The sequence below is a fragment of the Grus americana genome, chromosome 7, assembly GCF_028858705.1.
Source record: "Grus americana isolate bGruAme1 chromosome 7, bGruAme1.mat, whole genome shotgun sequence".
Lineage (NCBI taxonomy): Eukaryota > Metazoa > Chordata > Aves > Gruiformes > Gruidae > Grus > Grus americana.
In genome coordinates, this window is record NC_072858.1 from 14,612,259 (window position 1) to 14,627,181 (window position 14,923).

At 45.1% G+C, this 14,923-nt stretch overlaps 1 protein-coding gene across 3 annotated transcripts in view; it reads right to left on the reverse strand.

Moving 5' to 3' along the window:
* Positions 1-2,412: 2,412 nt before the first annotated feature.
* The window catches only part of CNNM2 (cyclin and CBS domain divalent metal cation transport mediator 2), a 118,754-nt gene continuing 106,243 nt past the window's right edge, over positions 2,413-14,923 (reverse strand). Inside the window, exons 5-8 of one of the 3 annotated variants that reach the window (XM_054831917.1) lie at positions 12,735-12,828; positions 10,278-10,343; positions 6,341-6,525; positions 2,413-4,153 (exon numbers count right to left, since the gene is read on the reverse strand). In XM_054831917.1, the coding sequence (XP_054687892.1) occupies positions 3,944-4,153; positions 6,341-6,525; positions 10,278-10,343; positions 12,735-12,828 (555 nt within the window). In that variant the 3' untranslated portion in view covers positions 2,413-3,943. Of the gene's footprint in view, positions 4,154-6,340; positions 6,526-10,277; positions 10,344-12,734; positions 12,829-14,923 lie in introns of those variants that run through there. The other 2 variants (XM_054831918.1, XM_054831919.1) reach the window with 2 other exon arrangements.

Sequence of the window (14,923 nt, forward strand, 5' to 3'; positions counted from 1 at the left end):
TCCCAAGGCCAGCCCAGACACCCTGCCAGCACCCCTCATCCCTCTGCGGGATACCCCATCCTGAGCTCCTCCAGGGCAGCAGCCTTCAGCAGCACAGGAGTTTCAAGGAGTGGACAAGCTTGGAATAAAACAACAAGCACTTTGTAAACTCTGGAGGGTCTGAGCTTGGGGTCTACAGAGAGGCCAAGGTTGGTTTGCCTAGCCCACCCTGAGCCCCTCTCCACTCAGGACTAGCGTGCTTCGTATGATCTCCACGTCACCAGAGTCAGTCTTGTTTGGAGAAAGATTCTCATTGGAAAGCAAGAACATTCCTTCACTCTTTACAAAGATTTGGCAATACACAGAATTAAAAAAAAAAAAATAAATCATAGTTACAACAGATTCAGGTTCATTTCATTTAAAGGAAATTCAACCAACAGGAGTGTAAAAGTTATAATTCACAGTTGTGCATTTAAGATATTAGTGTTGAAAACCTCACTTCAAAGAACTCTTGTGCAAAATTGTACTGACAGTAGAAACCATGGCTAGATGCCCTCCCAGCCTCCCCCGGCCAACAGGCCATCGTCCACCCCTCTGCCTGCACCCAGAGGCAGACGGACAAGGGGAACAAAGGCGGCAGTAGGAGTTGACATAGGAAGATGCAGTATCCTTTCTACGAGTCAAAGCCTTGCCGAGGTCTGAGGTCAAGTCCAATGATTCCCAAAGCCACCAGCTGGTGCCCTGCGCCACAGCAACAACCGGCAGCCCTGCCACGCATCCTTATGGCGCTGTGGCATGGCGTCTGGCATCTGAGCCCATCTGAATGCAGGTGGGCAGCCAGCGAGGCAGAGAAAGCAGACCTGCTCTAGCAGGACACCCCCTGCAAGGGCACAGACTCAGATGCCACGGCATCTCCATTGCAGTCGGGAGAGCCAAGCCCCGGCACCAGCAAACGCTGTCCGGAGGCTCAGAAGTGGTCCTGAGCTGGGTGCCGGGCTCCGCTGCTTGTGATGGTTCCCACCACGAGGGCTGGGAACCCCTTGCATTTGTTAAACAGTAAAACTGTAAATACCCTGAGAACAGGGAGACTGGATTTTTTCCCCTCTGGGGAGAGGATCATGCTTTGCTCTTCAAGCTAATTAGTAGTAGCAGCTCCTAACCCCTCTGGGTCAGGTACATATTTTCCATATGAAACACATCTATAATCAACTATTTTTATGGAAATTATTTCACTTTCCATTATTGGATCTGTACAAATGATGAAAAACAGTCATGCAAAAAATTGCCTGCAAATTTTGGAACAGTGCAGCATGGGCAGAAGCAGGAGGTATTTGCTTTGGGATCACATGGCTTTGGTTGGAAAAATTGGTGCTTCCCCCCCCCCCTTTTTTTTTTTTTTAGAAGGGAAAGAGATACTGAAACAAATCCATAACCTGCCATAAGAAGCAGAAGTCAGATCCAGCAAGCAACCTCATCCCAGAGAGAGAGCTGCCTTGACTCAAGCCTCCCCTCCTTCGGCAGGTTTGACAAAACGGATACTGCATCTCAAGTTCACCACCGTGTCAAACACTTCCAACAAACTTTTACATTCAACAACACTAGATAAAAACTGGCAAGGCGAATCCCTCGCCGAGGACAAACGCTATAACATCTCAACATTTTGCTTTGCAAAAAAGGTGCAATATTGGCAGTTCTCCGGGAACCAGCACGGTTCAGGTCAGCCTGTGCCGACGCTGAGCCGTATGCTCTTGGCAGTGGCAGGCTGGTGTGTTATCGGAGCCAGGATGGAGACCACAGAAACACTTTTAGATGGGACTCAAACAAAGTTAATAAAAAGCTAAATGTGAGAGTAAGGCTTTGGGGTCCCATTTCCTCCTCACTGGGTGCACAAGTTAGATACTGTGCAATTTCTATGCCCCCTTGTGGGGACTTCATCCTCACGGGTGGTTCCAAGGGAAAAGTGCACCTTTCCCATCAGGAGGGCAGCAAAAGTTAGGGCTGCTTTCTGAAGCTGAAAGACAGGAGGAGACACACACAGACCCAATCGGCTCTGACACCGCGCACTCCAATTTCCTGTGGGGAGATCCTGCAGCAAAATATTGCACCTTTCTAGCCACTATTCGCAAAGACGGACCACGGGAACTTGTGGCAAGTGCCTTCCCCAGCCCGTGAGCAGGAGAGACGGGGCAGGCGTGCAGGCACAGGGAGCTCTGGCAGTTGCATTTGGGGCTGGGGGCTTCTTTGAGGGTCAGATGAGATTATCTGGGTGTAAAGAAAGGAAGGGAAATGCTACATAGCCAGGGGCCATGGAAGGGTCTTGAAACAGAGGAACCACAGTGCCTGATTTATTAATCACTCCAGATACCAAGGGCAATGCTCACATTTTGTTTGAGACAGCACTGGAAGGGGAGAGGATCAGAGGGGGGACACGACTTTTTATTTTTTTCATTTGAGGACTCAGACTCCATCTGTGGGAGTGGGGAATGTGTGATGCACAACTGTCACGGGGTGCCTCTTGCTTGCACCCAGTCTGCATTCAGGTTTTTGGGGTGGAGGAATTGGTTTCTGCTGCCCAATGCAGGGTGCCCTGCACTGGCAGCAGCTGGGTGGGAGGCTCTCTGCTCTGCTACCATGGTAATCCCTAAAATGGCTGTTAAAACGGGCAAGAGAGAAGGAAATGCACTGAATCCACTCAAAGGAAAGAATGTGGCTGGGAACAGCCTGGAAATGAACCTCTCCGAATCCCTGAAGTGCAATACACTCGCGTCTGGAAAGTTTTGTCAGTTCTTGGAGAGGAGAGGATGGTCCCAACTCCCCAGCAGAGCCCATCCTTGCACTGGCAGAGGTTTACTGTCACCTGGAGGATGTACTTTGGGCGTAATTGTAGCAGCATCTTTTGTGTTAATACTAGAGATTGAAGGGGGGACAGGGACTGATGTTCTTTGTTATTTAGCAAAGATTGCACATCTGCTCTGGCCAAGGTAATGGTGCGCAGACTGCTACAGCATGTGAGCACTTAAAAGCTTGTCATTTTGGGGTGCACACATTACTTCACCATGCAATTGTCAGGAACATCAATAAAAAATCACCCAGTTACTTCACTATGGAAAATTATGCCCGGCTTTCACTTCATGAGACTGCAGTTTTGCTAATTAACTCCTTCCCCCCCCCCAGTATCATCTTCAACATACACAAAGTTTTTGGAGGTTACAAAACTGTAAGTGTAACAATGCTTTTGCCTGTTTTACAAAGAAACCTTCTGAAATTTGAGAGATCATTAAATACCAAAGTAACAACTCCTTCCCTGAAACTTAACTGGAAGAACATAATAATACTCATCCCTTGGCCCTCCAGGTGGCTGAAACCAGAGGTTCCTTGAAGCTTGCTCACTCTTATGACACAAATAACATACAAGTACCAGTTACTAACCTCTTCAACAGGGCAACAAAAAGGACCAGAGAGGGGTGAAAAGAGGCCTAAGGACATTGGAGCCAATTCACAAAACCACGACAGAGCCCATTTGAGGTTTGGGAGGAACAGAAACAATTTAAAACTCTGCAAAATACTTTTTAAAAACATGATCTCTCTTGAAAAAATAACTGGAGGAGCTTTTAAACTTCTCCATATGTGTTTGAGGAGGAAAAACCCAACAAGGATCAAAAATACAGATAAAAAATAAACATGATTCTACTTTGCAAGAAGTATTTTCATCGTTCTCAAGGGTGGCTCACCATTCCCAAAGTATGCTTGGGGCTTTAGTCTCTCTTGCTCTTTGCTCCTTTCTTCCTGTTTCTTCCTCTTCTGCTCCCAGAATGGACGCAAAAGTCTTTGGTCTCAGAACACTGGATGCAGCACAGTGTTGCAAGCACGTACTAACGGTGTTCACGCTCGGGGAGGAGGCAGGAAGGAGCGAGGGCTGGTCCTGCTGAGGAGATGGGATGGGTGGGTTGTGGGGAGTCAGCTCCTAGATGGCTCCTTCACTGTGCATACTGTGGTTGGGCTTGTTGTGAGTCACACAGTTCTGTTCATTCAGCAGGTTTGCTGTCTCGTCCGGCAAACCGTCATGCAGCTCCGTAAGAGTCAGTTCGATTTTAGTGTTTTCACTGTCCGAGGACTGAGGTGTTTTGTCCATCCGGGATGCCATCAGGGCATTTTGGTACTGCTGTCTTGAGATCTGCTCCAGTAACAGAAGGAAGGAACAAAAACAGCCAGTCACACTTTTGTGTCTCCTGTGGGACACGCTGAGAAAATAAAGTGCCCTCCCTTTCCAGCTGATCACACTTCAACCCCTTTTTACCTGTTTCTATAAAACATCTCTGCGCTTTGCAAGCCTAGAGCATCCCAACTCAACACCACAGCATGGCAACGTTTCCAGACGGGGTGGAAGCACAGAGCTGTGCGATCACCATGCTGTTCAAAGGCAGGGATTTATTCCTACGTAGAGATTTTTAAATCAGATCTCCATTTCCTTCTAACCGTGCACATTTTTAGGGCCCAAACCAGAGTTCAGTGAAGCCTTTCTCCCAACTTCATCGAGCTCCTGGTGAGGCTCTAAGAGTCCCTAAAGAGTCAGAGAGTACAAGCATTACTGCTCTTGTCTAGGCCAGCAAACGCAACAGGAGCCTTATTCTGATACATAAGGACATTTGATTCTAGAATAAAGACTGAGATCTCCATAGAGATGAGTCCAAATTAGCAACCTCTGAAGTCTTCCACTGGTCTGTGCAAGAGCTGGCTGCACTCAGCAGAACAGTCATGACAGGAGCTGGCCTAGAGCAGAGTGTTACTGCCCACCATGCCCCAGAGGCAAAGAAGCCTATAGCCCCATGTATCTGCATATTGTGGTAGCGCAGAGAATTCCTCCTGGAGCCACGAGCAACCAGCCCCGTAAACTCCTCCGGGTCAGCCTTCTCAGCCAGGACAGGCAGCAGGATGCACGTGCACTGGCAGCCCCGTGTGCTACGACAGCAGTGGGTTATCTCAGCAGGCAGGAAGGTGGAAGAGGTGAAACAAGACTTTCAGAAAACCCTAAGTTTCAGTAGCAACGCAAGAGAGGGACTGGAAATGGAGAGTCAGATGGAGCAGAACGCAACTCCAAGAGCAAAATCCAAACATGCACGAGCAGGTCACACCCTGGATTACAAGGTATTAATTCAATAAATGCCCATGTGGCACAGTGAAAACACTAATGCTAAGTACTCTGTCCTATGTGTAAAGCAGAGTGATGCAAAGAGAGGCGTGCAAGTCTGAGTGCAGAGACACCAGACAGTTTAGCATTCATTAGTATGAACACAGTGAGAGCTGGAAGGACTCCACATAAACCAGCATACTATGAGCAGCTGCTCTGTACAGCAGATTAGCCATTGAAATCTGTAGTGAGAATCACTAGCCCAATGATAAATACTTACTGATCTAAACCTTGAAGGCTTGAACCGTTGACCAGTACACTTGCTTCTGTCAAGTTTTGAATGCACGACTGTACTCTCCTTTTAAAAATTTGGCTATGGAATAATCGATTTAGCATTCTAGCATTTCTACTCTATTCCACATTCTTCATATGGAATTAACTTTGACAGGAGTTGAGTTCACAAATCATTGGAGTTGCATACAAAGAAACTGTGAACGTGCATTTAATTTAAGAAAAGCATCAAGGTCAACTTCTGGCCATGGGACGTCAGCTTCCCTGGACTCCCAGCTGGGCTGGAATTGCTGCCAGCATTAGCTGTTCCTCAGCTCAGCTAGATTTCCTATCCCACAGGACTCACACACATTTCAGCGTGGGATGCACCATGCTGGGGGACAGAGCTGTATCCATGCAGCAACTCACTGGTAGTATGAGACATTAGCCTAACATGTGAAGTTAAGATAAAGAGAAATGTCCAAGACTTCTCCAAGCAGAATAAGGATGACAAGTCGGAAAGTAAGATCAAGAACCCCAAACTGAAACCAAAATCAAAAGTGAATAAAAAGTGCAACGAACAGAAAATGTCTCATCCTTTAAGAAAAGGACACTGTCTGATAATGAAGGGTCTCCATTTCGGATGGCTCCAAAGGCTTCACAAGGATATGTCTTTCATGACTAAAAGCAGAGAGAGGTTATTTTCTACAATCTTCCTCGAGGGACCTGAAATCCAGAAACTTATGTGACCAATCTACTTACAAGCCTAAATGAGAGGAACAGTGAAGACAAATCAATAGACAGCAGATATTGGGAAAAAGTAATTTAAAGTGATTTTTAAATGGCTGCTTTCATAATCCTATTTACTCACAGAGCAATCTAGAGGGACCTCCCTTTCCCAGGCTCTCCATCCTACCAGCCAAGCCCAGCTTTCCAGTGGGGCCTTTCCAGCTTTTTTCCTACCTTGACAAACTGAATGTCTGTGAGTGCTTTCACTGAGTAGTCCGGAACATACACTTGCAGGAAAGATGCGTTCAGCTGGTTGTTGCTGCTCCCTAACGTTGGTGTCACTGCATCGATGCGATCACTTCGGTTTAAAGAGTCTGAGTGATTCAAGCCGCAGGGCCGAGGTGGAGACTTGTTTTCAGCTGAGAAACAGGCAAGAGTGAGAGATTTCTTAAATCAAGTAGAAAATATTTAAAGTCACCAGTTTCAAAGGGACATAATAAATCGCAATGTAGCATAAAAGAACCGCAAATACTTAATCCACTCACAACTAGACATGCAGCTAAACAACCAAATTACCCTGAAAAAGAGTACATTTTGAGTCGAGAGCTGGTAGCCAACATCACTGAGTATGCCTTAAACAAACCTGGGTTTGCTTATGCTGCAACGGGCATGCCCTGTGCACAGCTGGTCACAGCGCTTCAGCTGCTGAGTGGTAACCACCAGAGGAAGGTAACTTCCCAAGGCTCCCTTACAGGAGCTCTTGACAGTCAGACCATGCTTAATAGACTTTTTTTTTTCCTTAATGATTTATAATCATAACTCCATACCCGACCTTTCATCCACAGTCAGTCCCAGCTAACCCTTACCCTCTTTTATTCCACCTGGTACCAACATATGCCTTGTTCCCTGAGTTACAGCAGACATTTTCAAAATCATAAGGGTGATAGAGTCCTCAGTGGAGCAGAGTGCAGTCCACGTGATGATTACTTCAACACTTCCTCTAGTACCTCCCAGTGCATGAGGGGGCAAAGCCTCAGTGAAGGACAGCAAGCTCCATGTGGTACATGCCAGCCAGCAAAACAGGGAAAACAGTCCATGCTACAGAGAAAAATCTGTATACAGGAAAGGAGTAAACTAGAGATGTGATTTTCCATCACTGGTCTTTAAGCACTGCACGGTTTCACTTGAAAACCTCGCAGCTGTCCCCTGCGAGTGCAGTCAGCCACAGTTCATCTCAAGTAAACATGCTTTCAGCAAGCCATGGACATTTTGCATCCCTAGCTTCCACCCACACCGTGACCCAGAAGACAGGAGGGCAGAAACGCATCCTAAGAGAGATCCCAAGCCCTCCTGCAGATGGGCTTCTCCCTGGGTGCACACACTGATCAAAGAACTGTCTCTGGGACTGGTGTATTTTTGGATCTCAGTGCAGTTAAATTTCATTCAGCCAGCCCAAACTGAAACTTGATGTAAACTATGTTACTCACCACCCCATTCTCAGCTGAAAGATCATTTTTATACCATCTTAAGATAGAAAGCCTCTTTGAGAAAATCAGCCACAGTATACTTGCAAGCTTTTCAAATTCTTTTCTATGTATAAACATATTTCTAAAAAAAGAAAAAAAAAGTTCCCTAAAATTCAACCCTACCTCTGCCACTTAATCACTATAAATATAAGGTCTCCTTACCCTTGCAATCACACAGCCTGTTCTACGTCTCTGCATTCCGCCTTTCCTAAACCTAACACTTTAGATGCTTCCAGATGCATGGCAGAATTGCCCTGTTTTTTATTTCCCACTTCAAATCCCTCTGATGTTGCCTTTCCTTCAATTTCAGAAAAGGGAACAGAAAAATACAGGTTCTGACAACTTGGCAATTTTTCTGCCATTTCTGCACTATGGAATTAGTGCAGGTCCCTATGGCAACACCAAGTACAGGCTTAGGGGGAAGCACTGCATGGTTTTTCTCCATACCATTACCATCTTGAAAGCCACAGCAGGCTGCAATAACTGCTGCCAGGAGCCAAACCTCTGTCTGCACACAGCGCTTGATGCTGTAATTCCCACTGGAGAACAAGGAACTGAGTGAATTTGTCCTGTCTTTCCCACCTGCACACACAAAATACGGCTGTGTGTGACAAAAACAGCATCGCTGCTGCTCGGGATAAAGGTTTCCATCTGGAATAGCTTTACACGAGTGTGACTTGTATCTGTCCTTTCTTTTCACCAGGGGTCTTACAGCACATTACTAATAAAAAACAAAGAAGGACAGAGAGCAATGTGACAAAGCATATATTTAAAAAAAAAAAAAAAGGGATAGGTGAAACAAAAGGACAGACCAAAAAAGTATGATTACTAACAATCTGAGGGAAAGGACGCCACTTCTGGACGTACACATCAGGGAGGGAGAAGAGAAGGTAATGAAGAGGGAAGGATACAGAAAGGGCAGATGAGAGAACAACACCAGGCAGGTCCATGTTTGCAGAACAGCTCCCTGCCAGCCACCTAGCAGGCAGCCCAAATATGGACAGATCTTTTCTACCCAGGTTTTCCCACACTCCTCACCTTCCTATACAGGGGATAAAGAGCACAAACCACAAGACATCAGTACAACTGCAAGATGAATTCGGGGTTAAACAACAAGATCCTTTTGTAGAAGGACCCAGCAGAAGGTCCAAGTTTCATCAAAACTGGTACTACATTGTCATAGTGACCAGGCTTACCATATCAGTTCCTTTCAAAGGAGATTCTTCCCATTATTATCTTCCATTATTGATTTTTTAATTTTATTTTTTTTAGTTGGGGGAAAAAGCTAGGAAAATATGCTTGGCATTTATATTGGAAACAACTTGCATGTGCAAAGTGCACACTTATTTCTAGCAACGAAAAGGAAAAAAAAAGACGACCTGGCAAAACAAAAGGACCAACAAGCTAAAAAAGATAATCAAAGCTACTGAGTTTAAAAGAAAGCCATCAGGTACTTTAATTAAAGAAAGATTAAATTTCTCCCCTTTATTTGAAGTTTAGCAGCAGGAAACTTTAACAGGGCAGGAAAAAAATCCCCTACAGGGCAACAACCTGTAGTTTGTTTGGAATGTGCATGAGACTAATTTAAGGACTGATGGTGAAATACATTTTCAAAAGTGAAAAAAGAAGAGGGAAAAAAGCAGGAAGCAGATGGTGAAAGTTTATGAAACGCATGATATGTATTAATGTTTAGGAGATGTTTCACTTAAATATGCATATCATTATCTTGTTTGCTTTTAGATCTAGGGAAAGACATTTCATCTCAAAAAGAAAACTTCAAAAGGAAGAAATAAGTTCACTGTGGCCCAAACTATTTTAGGATTCTGCTCTTCCTACAGACTTTCTTGGTGGGTTTCCATTTTTCTCAACCACTCTGTGCACGCAGTGTCTGCAAAGCTCAGTTCTTGACCCTTCCCAATTTCCAACCGCTCAATGACATCTCAGAGCTCTTTTTGGCCCAATTTGTTCCCTTCTTGGTCTCTGCTCTCCAAAGGGATTTCCGTGTCAGTCAACTTGGTTATTCAGCAAGGAAAGGCCTTAAGAAAAATGGGAACCAGAAAATCCCACAGGAGGTCCCACAACCTTCTTGCACATTCCATTGCAAATCCATCCACTCTGTAAATCACTGTGCCGGTCCGCAGCATTAACCTCACTGACAGAAAGCTCAAAGCTTTTGAGGAATTGAAATGGCCAGACTGTATACAAACCATAGAATTTACCCATATGAGAATATAAGAATTCTTTCATTAAAGAAGTTTTCCTTTTACGGCAGTTTAGCAGCAGACATTCTACTCTGCCAAATGCATTTTCTTCAGAAATTTCTAAGCCTCAGCTTGGGGGAGAATATCTTCTCTTAAAAAATCTCCTCTCCTAATTTTCCACCAGTGTACATATAAGAAACAAGAACAAGCACACGTTACCAAATACATTTTCTTCAACGTGTTAGTTCTTCCCATTGTGGTGACTGTGTCTTGTTGCTACCAGTTACCATAAATGAAAGTTCAGGATACCTACCTGCGAGGCATAACTCTGTGCTGGACTTCTCCCTAACGAGCAAAGGGGTCAGATAAATACAGACTGCAGCTGACTTTTTATGGCATCAGGGCAGTCACAAGAACGGTGAAAATAGAAGCATGCGGATTTACCTGGAGAACCTGCTGCTAACAATTCTGTTCTGCTGACAACAAAGGTACGAGACAGGGACAAGGGAACTAGAAGAGGGAGAGAAAAAGGATGAGATCACGACCAGAAAGGTGGCAGCTATCCACACTCAACAGGGGAAGGAGCCAGTTCACACACTGAAGAACTAAAACCAAAAGTGCAAATCAATTGTGAAAAAGTAAAGGGTTAAAACAAAAGCAAAACCAAAAAAGACAATTAAACAATTTTAGGAATAAACCAAAAAACAAGCCTAAGGAATTACAGTGACGTGAACAATTTTCACTTGCTAATTTGAATGGTTATCCAGCACAGAACAGCCCATCAAGGTACCTCAGTGTTAAAATAGTTCAAAAGGAGCAGCAATGCACACTCCAGACTGGAAGGCAAAGAGTTAAAACAAGCCAGAAAGCTTCACCGGTGCTATTCCTTATGGGAGTCAGACAAAATAAAACCAATTCTTCAAATTTTCAGTAAAATGTCAAGCGAGGCTGTGATTCTGCCAGCTAATCCCTGTCAGGATGGGTACTGCACTGCTCATCATTATTGCAAATCCCTCCCCAGCTGTAGTTAAAGAAAAAAGCTTCACTCTTTTGTTGGGGTTTTTTGGGGTTTGGTTTTGATTTTTTGGGTTGTTTTGTTTTTTAATGCTTTACTCTCTTTACTCTAGGACACACAGAAAAGCAGTTTTCTGTTGTTCTGCAATGACTTATACTTTCACTGAGCTCTCCTGTCTACACACAGCAACACGAATCTATTTTTATGAGCTCATCCTAACAGAAATCTCAGGATGTTGCAAGACATCATAAAACAAATTCTCAAAAACCTGGAGGGAAAGCCAGCAAAATGAAGGGTTTGCTACTGGTAAAAGCCAACCAGTCAAAGGTAAACAAATCCAAGGTTGGTCGCGATTAATTTAAAATAGTGCATATCCTTAAGTTTGACATGTCAAAATCCAAGATGGATTTCAGGGCATGCAAAGAGGAGATCATTTGACCTCACAGGACTTGGGACAACTTGGCATGGTTGGGGGGGGGGCGGTCAGCAACACAATAAAGAACCCACAAGAAAACGTTCAAACTGAACAATGCTGGCAAAACAGATGCACAAGTGATTTCCAAGTGTAGGTCTGGTAGGAGAAGTGACCGTGCCTAACCCAGCTCCGTGCCTGGCCCATATTGCAAAAGCTGAGCTGTGAAGCTGAGGGTATGATGCAGTTGTACACGCACAAGCGTGTCACGATTCCTTGTGAACACTGCTGCTATCACTCAGATAAAATCCACCCAGTGCTCTGCTCGCTTTCAAATCTGTCAAGCCTCAAAAGGTATAAATTAGACTGATCAAATTAAAGTGCGCATAATTAAGGAAGAATTAGTCTTGCCTGTAAAAGTGAGCTCACACGTCCAAGAGATCTGTTGCTGTCTGTAGAATTTAGCGAGGCTATACTCATAACTTACAAAATCATTTTCATTCCAATGCCATTCGCTAATGTACATACACAAAGGTACACATACATAAAGGGAGTGCTCAATGAGTGTACAATTAAAATAAGCTGCCTCTCACGTGGAACATGAACCCGGCTGTGACATGAGAACCCAATTTCAGTATGAGAAACGTCTCTCCCTGAAGCTGATCAAGCAGCTTTGGGTCAGCAGACAGCCAACGCCAGCACCAGCGCCCCAGCTCTCCCCAGCAGGGCTGTGGATTCCCAGTTGAGGTCGAGATCTTAGTGGTGACACTGCTGGCACCAAAATACATCACCAAATGCTGAAATACAGCACTGGAGCCTACTCTTGGTGGATTATAAGACAATCCCCCAACCTGCATCTGTGAGGTGGTGGCTTGTGTGGCTACTGCTTGTGTGCCGGGAACTGGCTCACACCTTGGTGGGAACTGGCTCACACCTCACCCTCAGACACCAGCTCTTCCCCTTGCCCATTTCTTGGTTACATTTCCACACAAGCTGATGGGAGCAATCGCTTTTCTTGCACCGCTGCCCTCCTTTTCCTCAAGACAGCTTTAGAAACAAGACTGGTAAAGCGACACATGCCCAAACTAACCGGGCGTTTGTACTTTGCACCACTAGATGTCCCTCTGCCACTAATTATTTATTCCCGTTAATTCAATCCCTGAGCGAAACTACAAAGCTGTCCTCCAGTACCAAAGACATCACTCTCTAAGGCCAACACTTGCATCCTCCGGGAGCTGGCAAACCGCTGCCAGCCGCTGGGTTTCGGAGTCAGCACGGCCACCGGCCCGGACCCCTCCCAGGGACGCTGTGCCAGGCAGGCAGGTTCGCTGGCAAGGAGGTGTTGTTACATCAGCCCCACGGACACGGGGGGGGGGGGGCGGGGGTGCCCTGTGCAGCCTCCTCCTGCCGCACTCTCAGGATGGGCAGGCTCGTGCAGGAACGCATTCCAGAAGCAGAAGGTAAGAGGACATACCTGGCGATGCTGTGAGGGCCATCACCCCATAGTAGGAAAAAGCACCAGCTTCAAACTTCATCCCCTCTTTCCCAGCCTCCACTTCCACTTTCCCCTGTTAAGGAAAAGGAGAGAGAGCTGCAATTAAAAGGGACCATAGATCTCAAGGCACAAGACCAGACTTGAGCCCTGAAAGCTAGTTTTGCCTGACATTCCCAAGTGGTGTCATGGTCCCTGCAGTTTGTAACAGTGCCTGAACAGGGACAGACCCTGGAGGGCAACACGCTCTTGTGCCCTGAGCTATCCTGGTCTCCGTTGCCCTGTGGCCAGCGTAAGTCCCTGCAGAGGAGCGGGATCACCACAGTGCCTTGGGGTGGTACTAACTGCCCTGCTCCAAGTGCTGCCAGGCTGCTTTCCCTCAACGCAGAGTGAAAAAATATTCCCCTGGTATTACAAGAAGTTTATATGTAGCACAGTTGCCTGGGGTCTTGAGACACCTAGACATTTAGGGCCACAGCTCACGTTCACACGAAGGGTCCTCTCACTACGAAAGGGAAACAACACATGAGGAGGCTGTCTGCCTTCACCAGTGAGATTCCCACAGAAACAAAGCCCTTATTCCCGAAGAAGCAGTCTTGGGGCTACTTTGGTTTTCTTGGTTTCTAGCAGTTTTATATATTCCAGCACCCTTAACTTAAAATCCTGCTCATCTGCAGGGTCTCACCTAGAAAGACCCTCAGTGCTTCCCAAGTTGTACAAAACCACACTACCATGCAAGTGCACCCATCTCTGATGTGGGCTGAACCAAACCTTTAACATCACATCTTACAAAGGACTCTAGAACAGAACCCACCATATCAAACATAGCTGTAAACATCCCAGTTACTTTGGTATACAAGTATCCAAAAATAATTGGCTTCTTCATGAGGCCTGGTTTTCACATCCCTCCATCCTTATTGGTACTGCACTGAGAATTACAGCACGCCACTGCAGACGGAAGAAATCTCATGCAGCTTTAAGGCTGAACTACACAAAGGCTGGGATTTCAGGCAAACAATGTCATTACCTGCAACGATTTCCCTCTGGCTAGGCTGGAAAGGGCAGACAGACAAAGTAGGCTGAACATTAGCCAGCCAATTTGACACAATTGGGTCAAAAATAGCCCAAAAGGTAGATTTTATTTCTATGTGTTTATTTCATTAAGCACTGTTTAAAATAAATAATCATGCCTTTAACTTTACAGTACTGTACTGGGGCAGAAAAAAGTGAAAATGAAAACCTACATGAACTCTGATACCAAGTCAGTTTGTCTAACTGTCCCAGATAAGAAAACCCACAAAATCTACCTAGCAGGAAAAGAGTGCCTAGCTTACAAATCCACTTCCCTGCTATCACAAGCAACGACTTCGTATAATCCCTTTTAAAACCAATTTCACTCCACAACACAAATAAGTAGCTTATTTGTTCATTATAAGCCTTCCAAATTTTGTCACTCAGGCAAAGACTGGTTATAAACAGAGCTCTCAACCTACTTACTGCTGGTAGTTATTCACCAGCCAAGACCAGGTCTCCAAAATACATACACAACCGGGCTTTGGTCTTCACATACAGACAGTCTGGAGTTAGTAGCTAAATACAAACCAGTAAGTAGTAGTAGCAGGTGAGTTTCAGTTCCAAGACCATTGCTCTACCAGCACATGCAGCATCTCCAAGCTTCTCAAGTGGTGGCCATATGAAGACCAGGCATGCTTGGCACAGTTATAGTGGCTGAAAAGCCATTAAGTATTCCCCATGCATGCTGTTAGATGTGTTCTGCCCTGTTTAAATGCACGTACATATGGTTTCTGGTCTTCCACTGTTTAATATTCTAACAGGAATTTGAAAAAACACAATGGCAAAAAGAAATCTCGAACTGCTACAGAAGAACTTCCCATCAGCTAAAAGAAAAGCTGTTGCAAACAGGTGACATTCCAGCTAAAACAGTAACTCCACAGATATTAAATTGGTAAATTTAATGCACAGAATATACATTTAATTGTGTTCTGGCACACATTTACTGTGAAGTATTCTTGGTTTCTCAACATGAGAGACTAAGTCCAAGTCCATTTAAGTAACAAAAGCAGAGTATTTATCTCCTCTTGATCCTTGCAGGACCAAACTTGTTACTATTTTTATAGTATGTACGTACTGCAAGACTCACTTTTCCAAAT